The 23,401-nt window shown below is 45.0% G+C and overlaps 1 protein-coding gene across 4 annotated transcripts in view; it reads right to left on the bottom strand.

Annotated features, from left to right (window-relative positions):
• Nucleotides 1-23,401, bottom strand: part of macroh2a1 (macroH2A.1 histone) — a 75,651-nt gene that overhangs the window by 42,118 nt on the left and 10,132 nt on the right. For all 4 annotated transcript variants that reach the window (XM_072512376.1, XM_072512378.1, XM_072512377.1 and 1 more), the window contains exons 2-4: nt 17,425-17,611; nt 14,555-14,661; nt 8,840-9,040 (exon numbers count right to left, since the gene is read on the bottom strand). In XM_072512376.1, coding sequence (XP_072368477.1) covers nt 8,840-9,040; nt 14,555-14,661; nt 17,425-17,596 — 480 coding nt within the window. In that variant the 5' untranslated portion in view covers nt 17,597-17,611. The remainder of the gene's footprint in view (nt 1-8,839; nt 9,041-14,554; nt 14,662-17,424; nt 17,612-23,401) is intronic.

Genomic DNA, 23,401 nt, shown 5'->3' with positions numbered 1-23,401 from the left:
TCCTCCACCTCTTTTACCACCTTCCCTAATCTTACTGAAACATCTAAACCCCAGAACCTCCAACAACCATTCCTGCCCCTGTTCAAAATGCATATCTTTATTTCCTTTCAACATATAGGCCGCAATTCCCCAAAGAATTTCAAAGTGGAGTCTCCGGCGAGAAACAAGATGCAGTTCCCACATGGTGGTTCGTCATGATCCAGCCTGCAATCCACCCACACTTACAAATTCTTAGAAATTCTTTTGTACCCGGGGATGGTTCACGCCAAAAATGTGATGTGTAGAACCCAAAGAGCCAAAGCTGGATCCTTAGAGATCAGGGCATCCTCCCAATCTCGGAGTAACCCTCCAGCACACACACCCTCCTCCCCGTCAAGTGAGCGACACTCTGCAATGGGGTCGCCAAATATCCCTCCCCACTTTCTGGGCCCCCCCACCTTCGGGAACCCCCCCGCCCAGTACCCCCTTCAGGCCCTGTCCCTTGGGAGTGCCAACAGGTTAGCCCGGAAAGTCGCTGCATTTGACTTGAATCTACTAATCAGGTTATAATTAATGCTAATTATCTCTGATCAGGATCTCGCCTTTGCATCATGCCAGCTCGAAAGGGTTGGGAGCATCAGAAACTGTTTTGCACAGGGTGCAAATCCCATTTTGGGCCCCTCCTGGAATTCTCCAGACATAGCAGGATTTGCACCAACCCTCATGGTATTCCTCCATCCAATACAGGTGGAAGTCTACTATTTCCTCCTATTATATGCAGGTCTTTGCTACTTACCTCCTTTATAATCAAAATAATAATCACTTGTCACAAGTAGCTTTCAATTAAGTTACTGTGAAAAGTCCCTACTCACCACATTTCGGACCCTGTTCGGGGAGGCCGGTACGGGAATTGAACCCGCGCTGCTGGCCTTGTTCTGCATTACAAGCCAGCTGTTTAGCCCACTGTGCTAAACCAGCCCCTATGCAACAGGCCTGCCACTTGCCTCTGCATGGGGGTCTGCTACTCCCCTTGATATACAAAAGATCTGTTATTTCATTCAAATATATCGGCATGAGAGAAAAGAGTTACAAAACTACCTGATAATATATGCAGGAGAATGTCATTTTCCAATATGTTTGGCAATCTGCTATTCCTTTACAGTATAGAATACGGTATAGAGAATATGCACTCCAAGAGGGCTGCAGTTGCTCCCCATATATCCAAGAATAAATAGAAATGGGCAACAAAGTGAATCAAAACATTTGCAATTCATATCACACTGTTTAAGGGCACTTCAGGTAGTGTGAAAAGGGAGAACGCACCATCAATTACTGTTAATAAAGTCACTAGCAATCAGCATACAAACTGACGCAGCAGTGTAAAATTGCCAAAATTAAATTGTACAATATAAAAATTACACGAACATTTTATTGTGTTTCAAGGAAACAGCACATCTCAGTTACAATAACTGCTGTCCAGTAAAGTGGGACTGCCCTTGCTTGATTCTGATTTTTACTCTTTAATGATAGCCTGAGCATTTCCAGAAAGGGCTTCTTTTTCTGTTACCTCTGAAGATCCCGGAGGGTCGCGCCTGGATCGCTCCTTTTTCTCATCTACTTGCTGCCCTGAACATTACCATCCGAAGACATGGGGGTTATGCTGCTTCGGAAAACACAGGCTGCTACTTGATGCAGTCTTAACTAAAGGATGCTCCAGACTCTGAAATGAGTTCAATGTGTTTCTTGAACTATTAACACAGTTCTCAAATGAGTTCGACTCTCTGCTAATCTAACTGTAGTAACTCAGTCTAACTGTGCCAGCTTGCTCTAAGCCACGTGCTGGGGTGTGATGCTGCTGATCAACCCTGTCTGACTCTCTAGATGTCTATTAGTGGAAAGAGGCAGGGTGTGAGTGCCTCATCCCTTTTATAGTGTTTATATCATGCCCCCTTGTGGTGATGCCACCTCTGAGTGTCCTGATGCCCATTGGTTGTGTCCTATGCTGAGTGTTCATTGGTTGCATATCATGACATCTCCCCTTTTTTTTTTGTAGATATATGTACTTGTGAATGTGTCTGTCTAATGTGACTGACTGAGGAATACAGAACAGAACAAACAAAACAAATGCTGATAAGTCCAGTCTCTGAGGCTTGCGTCTGATCCTCGTCGACCGCCGCAGAGGTGGTGGAGGAGACGACGGTGTCTTGACAGGCGAGTGGGAGGCACGACTGGTGGCCCGTGGTTCGAGGTGTCTGGAGGTGGCAATTCGACATGTGGAAATGGAGGGGAAAGTGGTTGTGGGCAAGCAACTTTTCGTAGTACCCGCCGATTCCTTTGCACAATGTAGCCATCAGCCATATGTATGACATAGGATCTGGGCGCAGCCTGTCGAACAACGACAGCCGGAGCAGACCACCCACCATACGGTATCTTGATCCTGACCGTGTCTGCCGGGGATAGCACGTCCAGATTGGTGGCATGTGGTCATAGCCCTGCTTCTGGCTGTCGCGAAGCTGCTGCATCCTCCGCAGCACCGGGAGGTGATCAAGGTTGGGCAGGTGTATGGCTGGAAGCGTCGTCCGCAGGTCCCTGTTCATCAGCAGTTGAGCTGACAACATGCCAGTGGACAAGGGAATCGCCCGGTACGCAAGTAGTGCAAGGTGTATGTCGGAAGCGGCGTCCGAGGCCTTGCGGATGAGCTGCTTAACGATGTGCACTCCTTTTTCGACTTTGCCATTGGACTGCGGACAGTGCGGACTGGAGGTGACATGCCTGAAATTGTAGCTCTTGGCAAACGTGGACCATTCTCTACTGTGGAAGCACGGGCCATTGACGCTCATGACCTTGTTCGGGATGCCATGCCGTGAAAATGTCTCTTTACACGCTTTGATGACGGTCCGTGAGGTGAGGTCTGGCAGCTTCAGCACCTCAGGATAGTTTGAAAAGCAATCGATAATTAAGATATAGTCGCGACCATTCGCGTGGAATAGGTCAATGCCAACCTTGGACCACGGAGAGGTCTCTTGGTCATGTGGTTGAAGCATCTCCTTGCTCTGCGTTGGTTGGAATCTCTGACAGGTTTCGCAGTTCAGGACCATGTCCGTGATGTCCTGGTTGATGCCGGGCCAGTAGACAGCTTGCCGGGCCCTGCGTCTGCACTTCTCTACGCCCACATGTCCCTCATGAATCTGCCACAGCGCCATGCTCTGGAGACGTAGCGGGATGACTATCCTGTCGAGCTTGAGCAGGATGCCGATCAGCGTCAGGCGTCCTTGACGTTGTAGAATTGAGGGCATTGCCCTTTCTGCCAGCCATTGCTGAGGTTGTGGATAACTCGCTGCAACAGGGGGTCTTTGGCCGTCTCTTCTCAGATGAGAACGATCTTCTCATCTGTTGCCGGGAGAATGCTTGCACACAGTTGTACCTGCAATTCAATGTGCTGGATGATCTCCAGTGATTCACTGGGTGAGTTGACGGAGCGGGACAATGCATCGGCGATGATGAGCTCCTTGCCAGGTGTGCACAACAAGTTGAAATCATGCCTCCAGAGTTTGAGCAGCATTCTCTGCAAACGAGGCGTCATGTCGTTCAGGTCCTTTTGGATGATGTGGACCAGAGGCCTATGATCCGTCTCAACAGTAAATGTTGGCAAGCCGTAGACATAATCATGAAATTTGAGGATGTTGGTGAGAAGACCTAAACACTCCTTCTCAATCTGCACATACCTGGTCTCAGTGGGTGTCATTGCCCATAACGTGTATGCCACTGGTACCCAGGATGACGTGCCGTCTCTTTGAAGCAACACCGCCCCAATGCCATCCTGACTCGGATCTGTGGATATCTTGGTCTCTCGGTCTGGGTCAAAGAATGCAAGGACGGGTGCAGTGGTGAGCTTGGCTTTCAGCTCCAGCCACTCTGTTTGGAGCTCCGCCTTCCACTCAAAGGCGGTTGATTTTTTTCACCAGGTTGCGTAGGGCCGTGGTGTGTGTGGCCAAATTCGGGATGAACTTGCCAAGGATATTGACCATTCCCAGAAAGCGCAGTACTGCCTTCATGTCGTCCGTGACTTTCATTGCCTCGATGGCTTTAATTTTGTCTGTGTCCGGGCGCACACCGTGTCGCAAAATCTGATCGCCCAGGAACTTCAGCATGGATGTCCCAAAACAGCACTTGGACCTGTTTAGCTTGAGGCCATGTTCATGTATGCGTTGGAATACTTTCTTGAGTCGAGACACATGTTCCTCTGGGGTTGTGGACCAGATTATGATATCGTCAACGTAGACACGAACACCTTCTATTCCCTCCATCATCTGTTCCATGATGTGATAGAAAATCTCGGATACCGAGATGATGCCAAATGGCATTCGGCTGTAGAAGAACCTGCCAAAAGGCGTGTTGAAGGTGCAGAGCCTTCTGCTGGATTCTTCAAGTTGGATTTGCCAAAATCCTTGGGATGCATCCAATTTTGTGAAGAAGCGCGCGTGTGCCATCTCACTCGTGATTTCTTCCCTCTTCGGGATGGGGTAATGTTCCCGCATAATGTTTTTGTTTAGATCCTTGGGGTCCCCCGAAGGCTTCTTTACGCACACAATCGAGCTGACCCAGTCGGTTGGTTCAGTGACCTTGCAGATGATGCCTTTTTGTTGTAGACTCGTGAGCTCTGCCTTCAGGCGCTCTCTCAGTGGAGCAGGGACTCGTCGTGGTGCGTGGACTACTAGCTTGTCATCAGGCCGCAGTAGAATCTTGTACTTGTACGGCAGCATGCCCATCCCGCTAAATACATCTGGGTACTTGGTTAGGATGTCGTCAATGCTGGCCTGATGATCTGAATGGGACAGCGTCGTGGTGTAGACCCGTTGAATGAGGTTCAGTTGCTTGCAGGCGTGCGCACCTAGCAGGGATGCCCGGTCTGGTTTAACAATCTCGAAGCGTAAGCTTGCTTGTGTGTGTCGGCTGGACACCTGCAGATGGCAGGACCCCAATGCCTTGATTGCGTTTCCATTGTAGTCCAGGAGTTTGCAGGCAGCTGGAAGGATTGTAGGGGGTTTGTTGATTCTCTTGAAGTCCACCTGCAAAATCAGGTTGGCGGAAGCACCAGTGTCCAGTTTGAACTGGATGGGGCAGTGGTTGATTTTCATCACTGCATGCCATTCGTCCTCGGAATCCACGGTCAGGACTGATTGGACTTGCGATGTGTCCGGTGTGGCGTATTCGCACTTCGTAATAATGACCACTTGGGAAATGTTGACCAGGTGTTCATCATCTGGATCCGTCGCACTGCCTGGATCAGAGTCATGCATTCGGTGTTGCACACTTCTGATGCGCCGCTGTCGGCATTGGGAGCGCTGGCTCCTGGCTGCTGGTGCAGATCTGCACAGGGCCGTATAGTGGTTTGGTTTCCCACAGTTTAAACAGCGTTTGCCTCTTGCAGGGCAGTTTTTTTAAAAATGGGCGGTGCCGCAGTTCGCACATGTCATGGCGTCGGCGTCATGATGCTCAGTGCGTCGTTGTGCATGCACGGTGCAGTTTTTGGACGTCTGCACCCGCGCAGTGCGATTTTCGGCCGCTTCATGTTCCCGATCGCATTGCGCATGCATCGGGCCCCGGGAAGAGCATGCAAAATGGCCACTTTCGTCAATGTGGAGGCGCTGCATCCGGGAGATGGCCTGAACACTCTCCACCTCGTGGGGGGCTTGTTTTTCACTTTCTGTCATTCCGTACTGTGAATAGTGATTTTTAGAGTGTTCATGCACAGTACACGTTTCAATCGCAACTGGCAGGGTCATGTGCTTGATTTTCAACAATTGCTCTTGCAGAGGATCAGAGTGGACTCCAAAAACGATTTGGTCTCTGATCATGGAGTCAGTGATATCACCGAAGTAGCAGGATTGCGCTAGCAGTCTAAGGTTAGTTAGATAGGAGTTGAATGATTCGTCTTTACCTTACATCCTCTTCTGGAAGATGTAGCGCTAGAAGATTTTGGTGGTGTCCACCTCACAGTGGCTGTCGAATTTGTCCAGGATGGTTTGGTACTTTGTTTTGTCCTGCCCTTTGGAAAAGTGAAAGGAGTTGAAGATCTCTATCGCATGATCACCGGCAGTAGTGAGTAGAAGAGCTATCTTCCGCGCATCGGTCGCGCCATTGAGGTCAGATGCTTCCACGTATAGTTGAATTTTCTGCTTGAATGATCGCCAGTTGGCACTAAGATTGCCGGTGGTCCTGAGCAAATGAGGAACCTGAATCTTGTCCATTGTGCCTATATTCAGTAGTTGGTTGTCACGGATCTTGCGTAGTTGAACTAAATAGATTGAACAGTCACTCCTGGTATCATGTTGTGTTATGCTGCTTCGGATAACACAGGCTGCTACTTGATGCAGTCTTAAATAAAGGATGCTCCAGACTCTGAAATGAGTTCAACGTGTTTATTGAACTATTAACACAGTTCTCAAATGAGTTTGACTTTCTGCTAATCTAATTGTAGTAACTCAGTCTAACTGTACCAGCTTGCTCTAAGCCACGTGCTGGGGTGTGATGCTGCTGATCAACCCTGGCTGACTCTCTAGATGTCCGTCTGGAAAGAGGCAGGGTGTGAGTGCCTCATCCCTTTTATAGTGTCATGTCATGCCCCCTTGTGGTGATGCCACTTCTGAGTGTCCTGACTGCCCATTAGTTGTGTCCTATTCTGAGTGTTCATTGGTTGCATGTTTGCATATCATGACAAGTTCCACATGTATGTTGATTTTATCCAGTTCTACTTTCCCTCCACCTCGCTCGATCTTTCCACTTCTTATATGTTGCCAGACTACTTAATATCCAATCATAGAATAAAATCATAGAAACATTATAGCACAAGAATGAAGCCATTTGGCCCACCTTGTCCATGCCAGCCCAAAGATACCCAGGTGCCCTTTCTAATCTCACCTTCCTGCACCTAGTCCATAGACCTGTATCTTGCAGCACTTAAGATGTAGCTCCAGGTACTTTAAAAAAAAGTTTAGTGTCTCTGTTTCCATCACCAACTCAGGCAGTGAATTCCAGACGCCCACTACCCTCTGGGTAAAAAGTTCTTCCTCATGTCCCTTCTACACCTTCTGCCACTTATCTTGGATCTATGTCCCCTGGTTCTAGAATTCTTCACCAAATGAAACAATTTTATTCTGTCCACTCTATCTCTTCCCCTCATAATTTTGCACAGCTCAATTAAGTCACCTTCTTTGTTCCAAGGAAAATAACCCCAACCTATCCAATCTCTCCTCTTAGCTACACTTTTCTAGCCCTGGCAACATTCTTGTAAACCTCTTCTGCACTCTCTCCAGAGCAATTACGTCCTTCCTGTAATGTGCTGACCTGAACTGCACACAATATTCCAGTTGTGGCCTCACCAGTATTTTACACAATTCCAACATTATATCCTTACTTTTATATTCTATACCTCTGCTAATGATGGACAGCATTCCATATGCTTTCTTTACAACCTTGTCTACTTGAACTGCTGCCTTTAGGGACCTGTGCACTTGTACACCAGGATCTCTTACTTCATCCACCGTCTTAGTATATTTCCATTTATTGTGTGCCCCCTATAACTGTTTGACCTTCCTAAATGCATGACCTCATACTTCTCTGTGTTGAATTCTATCTGCCACTTTATCGCCACTTCACCAACCATCTATATCATTTTGGAGATCATAACTTTCCTCTAAACTGTCCACCACTCGGCCAATCTTTGTGACGTCGGCAAATTTCCCAATCGTGCTCTCCACGTGCACGTCCAAATCGTTAATATATGACACAAATAGTAAGGGTCCCAACACCAAGCCCTATGCAACACTTGAAACAACTTTCCAATTGCAAGGGCAGCCATCAAAGATTATTACCCTTTGTTTCCTGTTACTAAGGCAGCTGTTTATACAATTTGCCAGATTGCCCACATTGCTTTCACTTTCTTGACCAATCTGCCATACGATACTTTGTCAAACCCCTTAATCATCAATGAGCTACAGTTTTCTCCAGTTAAATATTGGGAGGACTAAACATCAGCCAAAATATCTAGTTGTTGTAATTAATCCCATCTCTCTCCACAGCTACCAGTCCCAAATTGAGCCATACTGTCGCTTTCAGTGTCACACTCGATCTTGCAATGAGGTTCCAATCTCACATCCCCTTCATCACAAAGAGAACATACTTCTACCTCTAATATTGCCTGCTTCCAACCTGCCTTTTGCCTGTCTACTGTTGAAACTCACTTATGCCTTTAGCACATCCAGACTCAAATTATCAAATACCTTTTCCAGTCTCTCATTCTTTATTCTCTATAAAATTCAATTCATTTAAATCTCTGTATCCACAATAAAATTAAACTCACCCTTGTTTTTGTTCATCTGCTTAGGCTCCTCATGCCCTAAAACCTCAATTTTCAATTCTTATTTTCATGTTTAAATCCCTTCAGGGCCTTCTCTCCCTGAACCTGTAACTTTCTCCAGTTCTAAAACTCTCCTGAATTCTTCGCTGACTCGGGTCTTTTGTGTATTCCCCTTTCTCTTCATCCTATCATTCAACCTATGCTCCTGAATTCTCTCATTTAAACCCTCTGGCTCTCTCGCTCCCTCTCATCCTTTAAAACTTCAGTTAAAACTCATTGATTTGACCAGAAGAGTGAAAATGAAACTCTGCAAATACATGGATTTATCTGATGTCTCAGTGCTCAGTATTAAAACTGGGTGCCTGGTATCAAAATTCCTCACCTAAAACAATTGTAAAGGTTTTTCCAGAAAAGGCAGCTTAATTACAAAAGTTCTAAAATACTGGGTGCTGACTATTTATCATTACAACTATGAAACTATTACCGCAGCACAAGTTGTACCTTAGCCCCTCCTTTTCCTGCTCCCTTTTTGCCTTTCTTTCCTCCAGTTTTCTTGGCAGATTGTGAGGACTTTGCCTTTTTTGCTGGTGGTGCGGTGATGATGGCTTCAAGCTTTCCTTTAGATCCTCGCTTCTTAGATAATAGTTCCGGATGAATGTTAGGTAAGACACCTCCACTAGCAATAGTGACACCTTTCAGCAGCTGTAGGGAGAGGTTAAGCATTAGAGCGATGATTTCACTTTTACAATACACCATGTTGTTACCAATTGCCATTAAAATGATCAGGTCAAACACCAACGAGACACCACAGAAATGATTGGTCTGTTTGGGCACAACAATCAAGTTGTGCAGCAGTAAAGCCAAAGCAGTTTAAGTTAGCAAGTGACATCCATTAAATTTACACAGCATACCAAGAGTTGCAAGACAAGATCACCATTGTGACAGTTACACTTTGCCCCCATTCTACCTACACAAGTTAACTGAAATTTAGAGATGTGTGAATGGATTCTTACGTACAAGAACATAAGAACTAGGAGCAGGAGTAGGTCATCTGGCCCATAGATTCACAGCCCTTTGGGTGAAGAAATTCCTCCTAAACTCAGTCCTAAATCTAATTCCCCTTATTTTGAGGCTATGCCCCCTAGTTCTGCTTTCACCCGCCAATGGAAACAACCTGCCCACATCTATCCTATCTATTCCCTTCATAATTTTATATGTTTCTACAAGATCCCCCCTGCATCCTTCTAAATTTTAATGAGTACAGTCCCAGTCTACTCAACCTCTCCTCGTAATCCAACCCCCTCAACTCTGGGATTAACCTAGTGAATCTCCTCTGCACTCCCTCCAGCGCTAGTACGTCCTTTCTCAGGTAAGGAGACCAAAACTGAACACAATCCTCCAGGTGTGGCCTCACTAACACCTTATACAATTGCAGCATAACCTCCCTAGTCTTAAACTCCATCCCTCTAGCAATGAAGGACAAAACTCCATTTGCCTTTTTTTTAAACAAACAATTTTTAATGAGGTATTTTTGGCATAACAACCACAGTACAAAAAACAATAGAGTACAAAGAACAGTAATCAAAAAGCAACCACCGACATCCGTCCCTCCAAGGCCCGCCTATTTAACCCCCTACTCTATACTACCCTAACACCCCCTGCTGACGATTAATTCCCCGCAAAGAAGTCAATGAATGGTTGCCACCTCCTGGCGAACCCTGACACCGACCCTCTCAAGGCGAACTTGATCTTTTCCAGGCTGAGAAAGCTCGCCAATTTGGTTAACCAGGCCTCTGACTTCGGAGGCCTAGACTTCCTCCAAGCCAGTTGTATCCGTCGCCGGGCTACCAAGGAGTAAAAGGCCAGAACATCTGCCTCTCTCTCCTCCTGAACACCCGGGTCCTCCAACACTCCAAAGATCGCTACCCTTGGACTCATTTCCACCCTCGTCTTCAATACCCGGGACATGACATCCGCGAACCCCTGCCAATATCCCCTAAGTTTTGGGCATGCCCAGAACATGTGGACATGGTTCGCTGGTCCACCCGCACACCTGATATACTTGTCTTCCACCTCAAAAAATCTACTCATCCGGGCCGCAGTCATGTGCGCCCGGTGCACCACCTTAAACTGGATCAATCTGAGCCTTGCGCATGTAGCGGTCGCGTTGACCTTGCTCAGCGCCTCTGCCCATAGGCCGTCCTCCATCTCACCCCCCAGTTCCTCCTCTCACTTACGGTTCAGCTCCTCTGTATGCGTCTCCTCCACCCCCATTAATTCTTTGTAGATGTCCAAGATGCTCCCCTCCCCCACCCATCCCCTAGACACTACCTTATCTTAAATCCCTCTTAGTGGCAGGAGTGGGAAGGATGGTACCTGCCGGCGCAGAAAGTCACGCAGCTGTAGATATCTGAAATCATTCGCTGCTGTTAGCCCAAACTTCTCCTCCAGTGCCCTTAGGCTAGGAAAGCTCCCTTCCAGAAACAGGTCCCCCATCTTCTCAATCCCCGCCCTTTGCCATACCCAAAATCCCCTATCTAAGCTTCCCAGAGTGAACCGATGATTGTCGCATATTGGGGACCAAACCGACGCCCTCACTGCACCAACAGATCTCCTCCACTGATCCCAGATCCTCAGGGCCGCCACCACCACGGGACTGGTGGAATATCTTGCCGACAGGAATGGCAATGGTGCCGTTATCAGCGCCCCTAAGCTGGTGCCCCTGCATGAGGCCGCTTCCATCCGCTCCCAAGCCACCCCCGTTCCCATCACTCACTTCCTAATCAGCGCAATATTGGCCGCCCAGTAATAATGACTAAAATTTGGCAGGGCAAGCCCCCCCCCTCCCCCAATTCCTCTCGAGCATCACCTTTTTCACCCGTGGGGACTTACCCGCCCAAACAAAGCCCAAAATGATTTTGTTGATCCTCTTAAAAAAAGACTGCGGTATGAAAATCAGGAGGCATTGGAAGACAAATAAAAATCTCGGCACTATCGTCACCTTTACCGTCTGCACCCTCCCCGCCAATGATAGCGGGAGCGCATCCCATCTCCTATAGATATGTCAGGAATAAACAAATGACTAGGGTAAGAGTAGGGCCAGTCAAGGACAGTCGTGGGAAGTTGTGCTTGGAGTCCGAGGAGATAGGAGAGGTGCTAAATGAATATTTTTCATCAGCATTCACACAGGAAAAAGACAATGTTGTCGAGGAGAATACTGAGATTCAGGCTACTAGACTAGAAGGGCTTGAGGTAAATAAGGAGGACGTGTTAGCAATTCTGGAAAGTGTGAAAATAGATAAGTCCCCTGGGCCGGATGGGATTTATCCTAGGATTCTCTGGGAAGCTAGGGAGGAGATTGCTGAGCCTTTGATCTTTAAGTCATCTTTGTCTACAGGAATAGTGCCAGAAGACTGGAGGATAGCAAATGTTGTCCCCTTGTTCAAGAAGGGGAGTAGAGACAACCCCGGTAACTATAGACCAGTGAGCCTTACTTCTGTTGTGGGCAAAATCTTGGAAAGGTTTATAAGAGATAGGATGTATAATCATCTGGAAAGGAACAATTTGATTAGAGATAGTCAACACGGTTTTGTGAAGGGTAGGTTGTGCCTTACAAACCTTATTGAGTTCTTTGAGAAGGTGATCAAACAGGTGGATGAGGGTAAAGCAGTTGATGTGTATATGGATTTCAGTTCAGCGTTTGAGAAGGTTCCCCACGGTAGGCTACTGCAGAAAATACGGAGGCATGGGATTCAGGGAGATTTAGCAGTTTGGATCAGAAATTGGCTAGCTGGAAGACGACAAAGGGTGGTAGTTGATGGGAAATGTTCAGACTGGAGTCCAGTTACTAGTGGTGTACCAGAAGGATCTGTTTTGGGGCCACTGCTGTTTGTAATTTTTATAAATGGCCTGGAGGAGGGCGTAGAAGGATGGGTGAGTAAATTTGCAGATGACACGAAAGTCGGTGGAGTTGTGGACAGTGCGGAAGGATGTTACAAGTTACAGAGGGACATAGATAAGCTGCAGCGCTGGGCTGAGAGGTGGCAAATGGAGTTTAATGCAGAAAAGTGTGAGGTGATTCATTTTGGAAGGAATAACAGGAAGACAGAGTACTGGGCTAATGGTAAGATTCTTGGCAGTGTGGATGAGCAGAGAGATCTCGGTGTCTATGTACATAAATCCCTGAAAGTTGCCACCCAGGTTGAGAGCGTTGTTAAGAAGGCGTACTGTGTGTTAGCTTTTATTGGTAGAGGGATTGAGTTTCGGAGCCATGAGGTCATGCTGCAGCTGTACAAATAGTGCGGCCGCATTTGGACTATTGCGTGCAATTCTGGTCGCCGCATTATAGGAAGGATGTGGAAGCATTGGAAAGGGTGCAGAGGAGATTTACCAGAATGTTGCCTGGTATGGGGGGAAGATCTTATGAGGAAAGGCTGAGGGACGTGAGGCTGTTTTCGTTAGCGAGAAGAAGGTTAAGAGGTGACTTAATTGAGGCATACAAGATGAGCAGAGGATTGGATAGGGTGGACAGTGAGAGCCTTTTTCCTCGGATGGTGATGTCTAGCATGAGGGGACATAGCTTTAAATTGAGGGGAGATAGATAAAAGACAGATGTCAGAGGTAGGTTCTTTACTCAGAGAGTAGCAAGGGCGTGGAATGCCCTACCTGCAACAGTAGTGGACTCGCCAACACTAAGGGCATTCAAATGGTCATTGGATAGGCATATGGACGATAAGGGAATAGTGTAGATGGGCTTTAGAGTGGTTTCCCAGGTCGGCCCAACATCGAGGGCCGAAGGGCCTGTACTGCGCTGTAATGTTCTATGTTCTATGAAACTCGCCCCTCATCTGCTCAACCAGCCGGGACAAGTTCAACTTGTGTAACCGGCCTCAGTCGCACGCCACTTGTATCTCCAGAAATCTAAAGTTGTCCCTCACTAACCTGAACGGTAGCTCCCCTAGCCGACCCTCCTGGCCTCTTGCCTGGACTACATACAGCTCACTCTTTGTCATATTCAGTTTGTATCCTGAAAACCGGCCAAATTCCCCCAGAATCGTCATAATCTCCCTCATCCCTGCCCCTGGATCCGCCACAATAGGAGTAAATCATCCGCATACAGCGATACCCTATGCTCCACCCCCTCCCCACGAACCAGCCCTTTCCAACCCCTCGAAACTCTCAGAGCAATTGCCAGTGGCTCTACCGCCAGCACAAACAGCAGCGGGGAGAGGGGACATCACTGTCTTGTCCCCCGGTACAGCCTAAAATAGTCCGAGGTCGTCTTGTTTGTCCTGACACTAGCTTCTGGGGCCTGGTACAACAGTCTGACCCAATCAATAAAGCCCCTACCAAGCCCAAACCGTCCCAGCACCTCCCATAGATAGTCCCACTCTACCCGGTCGAACATCTTCTCCACATCCATGGCCACAACTACCTCCGGGGGCATCATAATCACGTTAAGCAACCTTCTAATATTGGCCACCAACTGTCTACCCTTGACAAATCCGGTTTGGTCCTCCATAATCACCCCCGGCACACAATCTTCAATCCTGGAGGCCAACACTTTGGCCAGCAGCTTAGCGTCGCCATTTGCCATCTTAATCACCCGATGACAAGGTGTGACAGGCACTAAAGAAGTATGTGTACATGGCACAAACACATTGGTCATGGCTCTCAGGCTGAAAAGCTGCTTGGTACAGTACATCATTTGTATTATAACAACGATCATACAAACAACAAGAGAGGTTTCTTTTGTACATTAAAAGAAAGGAAGCCTAGCCAAGGTATGACAATTATAAACACCAACTGAAAGTGCAATTAATGCATTGGGTTTTAAGAAGGTTTTAAAAGCCAAAGAACAAAATCTCCAGTTTCGGAATCGCTGTTGCAGAAGCCCTAACAAATGACAAATAAAAACACCACAATGGTTTCAGGGCCTTTCCCCACAATGAACACGACAAATTCAGGTATTTGTGATAAATCTAAATTCAACCACTAGGGTTTTTGTTTACTCTTTCGGTGCACCACTGAACGTATTTGTTCAGTAGATCTCATTTACATTTGTTTAGTGGCAAAAGTTTGAGTCACTTTCCTCCTTTGCTCCATCCCCTGCACTACCTCAGTTAACGCACCAAGAAATGAGTTATCTTAGTAAGATGTTTTCCACACTTGAAGAAACTACAGAAAACATCAACAGGTTTACAGGGTACAACATACCTGGTTCAGTTCTTCATCATTTGCAATAGCCAATAGAATGTGCCTGGGAGTAACTCTTCCCTTCTTGTTATCCCGTGCGGCATTACCAGCCAATTCTAAAATTTCAGCTGAAAGATGATGAATTTGTTTCAGTTATCATGGCCAATGGAGTAATCTTGCTCAAAATTTTGAATAAAGAAATATTTGTGTACGTGAGCATTAGCATTTAGAAGGCTCATATATAGTACGCGCATCTCACTCAGTGAAAAGTAATTAACTGATTTTCCCACCATAAGACTCAATTATCCTCACATGTGCATGTTAACAAGATTAGAAACTACAGATGTCTCCATATCAATGCAGTAAATGAACTGTAGCCTTGCTGAAAGGAAGTAAAACGGAAACTGAAAATCCAAACTTCTGTTCAACAAATTTGAAGTTGCTTTTAATCCAATTTGTCAATACACAGGTTTCAAAACTAAAGGCCTATCATTATCCACTCAGCAACTGCTATTTAAAACTCTCCTTAATAAGGTTACAATTTACACAATATGATGAAATTAAGATCTACCCCATAATCCTATTTCACACACAATTAATTCTATTAATTCACATTGAAGCTCAGTGTAACTTTTGGTGACATTGTTGAGACAAGACAAATAATACATTTTCGGGGGGTTGGCAGGTTTGATCTCGCACTCTTGTTCTTTTAAACCTGAAATTAACTGGTGAACCTTCATTACTGGAAAAAGGGTGCTCATTTTTAAACTTAAAAGGAAGTCCAGAAAAAAAACTAAGTTGTAAACTCCAAACATCAGCATTGAGCATTGGGCTCCAAAGGTCCACCACATTTTAGTTGCAGGTTAAGGATTCCTCACGATGGGCCAAAGGGCCTCTAATGTGCTGTGAACCGCTATGACCTCTTGGCTCAGACACATTCACTGACAGCAGTGTGGCTCAGTGTCTCGTGTGGCCCAGTGTCTCATTTAACAGCTAGTGGCCAGGGTGGCAGTCGCTAGATTCAAACTAGATTTAAGCAACTTTTAAAAAATTATCCATTGTATCTAGACAGCACATCAATGAAGTGAATGGAGGAATGCAGTTGAAATGGGTTTTCTAATTCTACCAAAGGAAACATATTACGATCCCACACCAGACCCAACAGTGGTGAGGATACTGGGCCGAAACCCCAATATTTTAGTTTATTTTGTAAGACTGTGCAGAAAGAATAATTCGCTCCAGGAGGGATTGCACTAAAAAATAGGGATTTGGTATTTTTAAAACAAAACTTCATTGTTAACATAGTATTAAAATCTTTAATCTCACACCTGAAAAGAGCTTACAATTACCCATTGAACAATACCACTACATGCAGTAAATACAATACTGTTAGTTATTATCTCTGTTCCCAATTACACAACAAAGAAAGGAAAAACATACAACTCTCAATCCATCCAACATCCCAATGGCACAGTTTGGGATTGCTTTTCAGAACAGATTTGACTCCTGTTAGAACCCTTGCAGACTGGGGCTGGGTGTCTTCAAAAAGATGTTTCAACTGGTTTATTTCAGCTTTCCCCTTGTTTTCTGCAAGTCTGCAGTGCTTTAAATACTATTATTTTTTTAAACTTTTAAAAAACTTTTAAAAAAACTCTCCTACTGTGAGAGCAAAGGACCTTACTGGTGGATTCAGCGTCAGCCAGATCAGAACTCAACTCAAAATCTTTCTTAAAATGTCTGAATACCCGCTCCACCCAGCAATTACATCATCTCCCCAAGCTGAAATCAAATTAACTCCCCTGGCTGAAAACACATTAACTCCCCAGGGTTACCGCCCAGTCAAACAACAGTGCATTAGCCCAGGCTTTTATGATGGTCAATTTCACCTCTGACTCCTAAAAGCTTTCTGGTCTTGCAAAACAAGATTCTTTTTAAAAACATGTCGACTGCAGCCAAACACACAAACCCAGGCTTTTATCCCTTAAATTACCAAATGTCTATAATCCAATATATCTAAAATCCTACATTCGTCACAAACCTCCCAAATGGAGGGAGGGCCATCCCAACATGGTTCTCCTTTATTTTCCTGACCATCCCGCACACCATCTCTACTCCCAATTAGGGCTGGAAAATTCAGTCCTAAGACTTTGAGAATGCTGCACCAAAATTTAATAATCATAGATTCCCCAGTGCAGAAGACGACTATTCGGCCCGTCAGGTCTGCAATGATCCTCTGAAAGAGCTCTCCACTTTGCCCACTCCCCCACCAGTAACTGCTTAACCTAACCTGCACATCTCTGGGCTCTAAGGGGCAATTTAGAATGACCAATCCAACAAAGCTGCACATTTTTGGACTATGGGAGGAAACCGGAGCACCCGGAGGAAACCCATGCAGACAGGAGGAGACCCACTTAGACAATGACAGGGTGATAATCACAGACAGTCACCCAAGGCCGGAATTGGACCCATGCCCCTGGTGCTATCAGACAGCAGTACTAACCACTGTGCCACTGTGCCAATAATTAAACCACAAAAGGAAACTATACCAAAATAAATTAGCGCTGTTCCTAATTTCTTGGCATTCTATACCAGCAATCATTCGCACAGATTATGCTTTTAAGTTCCACCATCACTGTTGAAATTTGGCTGAATATCTAGGATTATTTGACATGGAGTTGGATTCTCCACTGTCAGGGTTCTCCGTTTTGCCGGCAGCTCACCCACGCCCGGGGATTCCTCGACGACGTGAGGCTGCCCACAATGGGAAATTCCATTGCCCGGCTGGCGGGACGGAGAATCCCACCCATTATCTTTGATCTCCATCGAATGCTTGGTTTAAACACGGTTTTCACTCTAGTTCTTTTGTAAACCTGGAAGGCTTTTTGACTCACCAGTCAGATACTCTAGAACTGCAGCCATGTACACTGGAGCACCGACACCAATTCTGTATTTAGGGTGCCCTTTCTTTATATAACGTAACATTCTTCCTACAGGGAAAATAACCCCAGCTTTTGCAGACCGAGAAATCTTGGTCGTTTTCTTCTTTCCACCTCTGCTGGACATGATGATCACAAAGACCTATACACAGTTAAAAAAGAGCACTGTCGTCAAAAGTTGCTTCAAGTCAGTAAACAATCAAAACTCAAATCTACAATTGCTAGCTGCCAGATGTGAAGTAAAGTTTTCATGTTAGTTAACGTTAATCAAAATGTATAAGAACTTAGTTTTAAGTTCTGTCACCGAAGTAAACAAAGTCTGGTAACCAAATAATATTTCCTGCATAAATGAAAAGTCACCAAAGATGAACTATTTTTTAAAAAATCACAAGTCTTTCAGATATTCCAGGGTAATACATTATAAAGTGTAGAAAACCTGCAGCCGACTTCATAATTCCAATTCTCCTCCCACATCTGGTGCTGCACTAAGACAGACTTTTGTCTGTTTCCATAGTGAGTAATACCTGGAACAGGTCTCTATTCTGCCACCAGTAGCTTATAGCTTGAGGGGCACCACTCCACATCAAGCTTGGCTGAAGAGAAGTTTCTCCCACTCTTACTGCCAGCCATTGGTGTGTATGGAAGGATTTGCAGGTTGACACTCAACCTGTTTGAGCACAACATCCTTGGTCATCAAGTCCTGGAATGAGACTCGAACTCGGAGCCTCTGGCTCAGAGGCAGGAATGCTACCCACTGTGACACAAGATTTCCATAGCAGCAGGCCACCATTTTAAGCAATGTGACTAGAGGTAATTGGGTGAAATAGGGAAAACTTCCAGCCAGGCCTTTCATTTTTTTCTGGATTTAGACATCAATAGTTAGACATTCCGAATGTTTGTAGTCTCAAAGTCAACCAGTCACACCACTGAAGATATAGTGGAGGTTGGGGGGGTGGGGGGGGGGGGGGGGGGGAGATGACGTCGTATCTGCCTAAATTGCCTGCTGCTTCTCTGCAACTTAATGGCTCAATTTTGCCGAAAAAGATTGTGTTGTATGATGTAGCCAATTATTAACATGTAAGTCAATCAGCAACTGGTGGCGAGGTAGAGATAACACTTGTGAATGACATTACAAGTTGCAGGGTGATTTGAGAAACACCATGATAAATTAAAAAAACGTTTAAAAAAATTAACGATTGAAAAATAAACAGAGGATGAATTTTTTAAAAATTGGTTCATATTTGTTTGCATCCCTAACAAGCCTAGCATTTATTGCCCATTCACAATTACTCCTGAGAACATGGTGATGACTGCACACCTGAACCACTGCAATCTATGCCAAGTTGGTACACCCAAGTTATGTTCGGTTAGCAGTTCCCAGATTTTGAGGACTGTGGGGGGGCTGGATGAGTTGACAAAAATATAGAGCGGTGTAGTTACCAATGGAATGAAACGCAAGGACACGAACATTGAATATGAGGAACTAGTAACTACAAATTCCAACCCACAGAATTGGGAGTAATCTAAATTTGGTGTGGAGTAGGATTTGGCAGCAAAGTTGAAGTTTAAATGGAAGTCTAGCAGGGAAATCAATGGAGTAATCAGACTGGAAGGTGACGAGGTTATGAATATAACTGGTTCAGGAGTAGAATGTCAATGTATTTATTAACTGTGTTGAAGGTTGTTTGGCTAAAAATGGGTCACTGACCTGTTCATATGGAGCTTGTTGACTAATGGAAAAAAATGAACTCAGCTGCGATTCTCCAACATCCGTTTTGTCACAAAGAACTCAGCTCTATGACTATGAGCTACCATTTTCTCTCAACACAACTGAACTCATACTATCTATCTTTCTTTGTTAAAGGCCAAGTCAAGAGTGAACCTGCTGTTTTGTTCCACTGTCACTGCTTTTATGCACAATCTGGCACCAAGCAAACTTACAACCTAAAACAAAATGCTGGCAAGGCCCAGAAACACTTCCTTGCCACCTGCCTTAGGATATCCTGCAGTCCACATGGGTTTGTCACTGGCTGCACAAAAATCCGTAAATCAGGAATTAGCCGGCCAAAGACCATTGCAACGAGCATTGATATAACACCTTTAACATGGTAAAACATCCCAAGGTGCTTCACAATGTTGCTAAACGCAGTTTGAAACTAAGCCACACAAGGGGATACCAGGACAAGTGACCAAAAGCTTGGTTAAAGGAGCAGTGTTTAAGGAATGTCTGAAAAAGGAGATAATAAGGCAAAAAGGTTTAAGGAAGGAATTCCAGAGCTTAGGGCCTAGACCAGTGACAATTGAACATACGGCCGCCGAAGACATGATGAAAGGAAACCGGGGATACACAAGACACCAGAACTGGAGGAACATAGAGTTCTCGGAGGGTTGCAGGGCTAGAGGAGGTAAGCAAGGTTGTTGAGGAATTTGAATATAATCATGAGAATTTAAATTTGATTTCTTGCTAGACTGGGAAGCCAATATAGGTCAGTGAGCACAGGAGTGATGACTGAGTGAGTGAGGGTTCGGATGCAAGCAGCAGATTTTTCTATGAGCTGAATGTCACAGAGGGTGGAGGTTGAGGGGCTAGTCAGGAGAGCATTAAACAGTTTAGTCTGGAAAGGAGATAACGACAGCATGGACGAGGCTCCCAGAAACAGCTCGACTGAGGCAGGAACAGAGTTGGGTAACATTATGGAGCAGGCGGTAGGCAGTCTGGGTAATGAAGAAATCTGGGAATGTTGGAGATATGGATATACAACAGAAATATAAAAGCAGCCAATGACTTCATGTAAACTGAGTCCGTAGAATCTGTTGATATTCTAACTGGCTGCCTCTTCCTGCAGTTAATGTCCAACAGATAGGTAACAGACTGGAGGAAGCCAAACAAGAACTAGAATTTCAGGAAAGTCGATTAGTGGACATGTAATATTTTTGTTCCATGTGGACTTTTCATTAAGTAGAAAAGTCAAAATGGCATGTATCTAGGACTACTGAGGGAAGTGAGCGTGATAAATCATTTAATCCTCCTTGAATCAAGGGAAGTCTGGAGAGTTGCAAATTCAAAGAAAGAAAATGATAAATCTAGTAACTACAGGTCTCATTTAGATAAACACAATGATATTGGGTTTTGAATATAGAAATGTCATATTGGTACATTAACGCATGCTCCTTTCAGTCTACTGTAAAGGCACCTCGCTGGAGAAATACAGGGTAGTTTTGTTCTGCATCTAATCTGACCTGTCCTGTGAACTCTGACTCTAGCTGCCCATAGTGAAAAAGTGCACCATTCCCCCAGCTCGGAAATCCTTTACTTTGATCAACACCAGATCGAAAAATAGCATTAAAAAAATAATTTTAATATTTTCTGTACCAGTAGAACTCAGAGGAGAGACACCTCAGTGCTCATTCCTACAGTACAGCAAATACATTACGTAAATTGATTGAGGCAAATAAAGAAAAAACCTCACAGGTACTAAAAGTACAACCTCATAAGGGTAACGTCTGTTATATTACTTCCCTATCAATTTACAAAGCATAGTTGAACTGCAAATTATTTTTGTTTCCCCACAAGCTATTTCCAATTACTTATGCTTTTAAAATTATTTTTCCCTACATCCCATGATGGACTCAACTTCATTGATCTATTCCTCCCTCTTCCGCTTTTAAAATGTTCCCTTTTGCTGAATAAAATAAGTGGAAACTTATGCCCTCACTGTGGTAAGGTTGATGTGGAGATGCTGTCGTTGGGCTGGGGTAAACACAATAAGACGTCTTACAACACCAGGTTAAAGTCCAACAGGTTTGTTTCAAATCACTAGCTTTCGGAGCACTGCTCCTTCCTCAGGTGAGGCCTGAGGAAGGAGCAGTGAGGAAGGAGTAGTGCTCAAAAAGCTAGTGATTTGGAACAAACCTGTTGGATTTTAACCTGGTGTTCTAAGACTTCTTACTATGGTAGGTTTGGTGGTGGGTGAGCTGGGGACATTTAGTCAGGCGACAGGTTGGTGATCAGGATGCCACCTCCACCCAATTAAATCCGTGACAGGAAGGCCCACCCCATTACCTGCTTCACAGCGCCAGGGTCCCAGGTTCGATTCCCTGCTGGGTCACTGTCTGTGCGGAGTCTGCACGTTCTCCCCGTGTCTGCGTGGGTTTCCTCCGGGTGCTCCGGTTTCCTCCCACAGTCCAAAGATGTGCAGGTTAGGTGGATTGGCCATGATAAAGTGCCCTTAGTCCAAAGGGGTTGGAGGTGTGGGCTTAAGTGGGGTGCCCTTTCCAAGGGCCAGTGCAGACGCGATGGGCCGAATGGCCTCCTTCTGCACTGTAAATTCTATGAATTATCTAGTGAGGCCCTGGTATTAACCCAGTGGCAGGTGGACAATTTACCAATGAGGGAAGACCCTGCAGTTAAACCCTGTCGGGGCTGCTTGCAAGCTCTCAAAAGTGGGAGGAGGGGCATTTTGTGCCTGATCTAGGGACCTGGCCTTAGCAACAGAGTCCTGGTGAAAGCCATTCCCTGTCCTTGTTGCCGACATCCCTCCACGCTGATCCCAAACTTGGCATCACTCACCTAGGACCCAGGTAAAGGCTTGCTGCTAGCCTGTCAAGTGCCTGAGTGGAGTAACGTACAGCAGGCCTTACCTGAAGGAAGTGACTGGGGTTTCCACCGGCACTCCAACCAGCAGCCAAGCAAGCGGTCACCTTTGCAAGATTCCAGTCAAGGAGTTCACACACAGACACACCATTAAATAGAGTTGTTGCCATTAAAGTGTGGGCATTTTGTGTTTTAGGGAGGGCAGTGCAACATTTTCATGTAAAAATTGTCACTGATTAACATGATACTGCATCTCAATGTGACATAAGTCATCTGTTTGCAAACCAAAAAGACAACTTTCCAACCATATTCTCATGAAGGTGGTGCACCTTTATGTGGAATTAAAGTTCCCTTTGTCCTTCCATTCACAATCAATAGGAATATTTCACACAAAATAGATTTAACTTGAAAGACTTCTGTTTTGAAAGTTTACATTAACTTAAAGTTGAATTATTAATTACAGATTATTAATGGAGAAGCACAACAGACTGTGATTATAACCTACTGCTCAATGACAACTCTTGTCAAGACCTACCTGAAGCAAATTTTGATTTCAAGTTTTAATAAGTTACTTTATCACCAAATTACTCCATACCATATTATTTCACATGCATTCAACATACCCGCAGCATGGTCCCAAATGCATGGATTGAATTCAGTACAACACAACATCTTTAACACTATAATATTAAATATCCTCAACAAATTTGTCTATTGCCCTGTAAAACAGGTAACCCATATTGAGAGCTTTGAAATTGTCTATTACACTTTGGAAGTGTCTTTCAATTTCAATTTACATTGAACATTTTTGTTGCGAGTCTAAACTGTCCTTCAGATTTGAAATTGACATTCACGTGCACTTGAGCAATAAGATATAATAACTACAAACTGATATGATTAAAAATACCTTTGATTGGGACACAGATTAATTAAATTCAGTCACCAATGCATTCTCCACCCCATTCTAGGAATTCAGAACAGAGTCTAGGATTAAACTTCTGTGCAGTGCTCGAGGTGTTTTGCACTATCAAAAATCTTGGACTGAGACTTTATGTCTGGTATAGGGAACAGAAGTCAAGAGGGGGGGAAGAAAACAAAATTATCCTGAGTTTCACAGAATTCAGCCATTAATTAATGTGGAGATAGTTTTGGTACTTAATTAGCTTAATGGGAACAGTGGCAAACCAACTCAAACATGGACATGTTTTAAATTAATCATGGCAGACATTATTGCGGCTGCTGAAAGAGAAGAGTGAAGGTTTACAATGAGCTTTAAGTTCTTTTCCATGATGTCTCAGGAGAGCCAGAGGCCATTTCTCAGACAGCAATCTGGAGATC

The sequence above is a fragment of the Scyliorhinus torazame genome, chromosome 7 (genome assembly GCF_047496885.1).
Source record: "Scyliorhinus torazame isolate Kashiwa2021f chromosome 7, sScyTor2.1, whole genome shotgun sequence".
In the NCBI taxonomy this organism is placed as follows: Eukaryota; Metazoa; Chordata; class Chondrichthyes; order Carcharhiniformes; family Scyliorhinidae; genus Scyliorhinus; species Scyliorhinus torazame.
The sequence above is the reverse complement of the archived record's forward strand: the minus strand, read 5'-3'. Positions and strand labels throughout refer to the sequence as shown.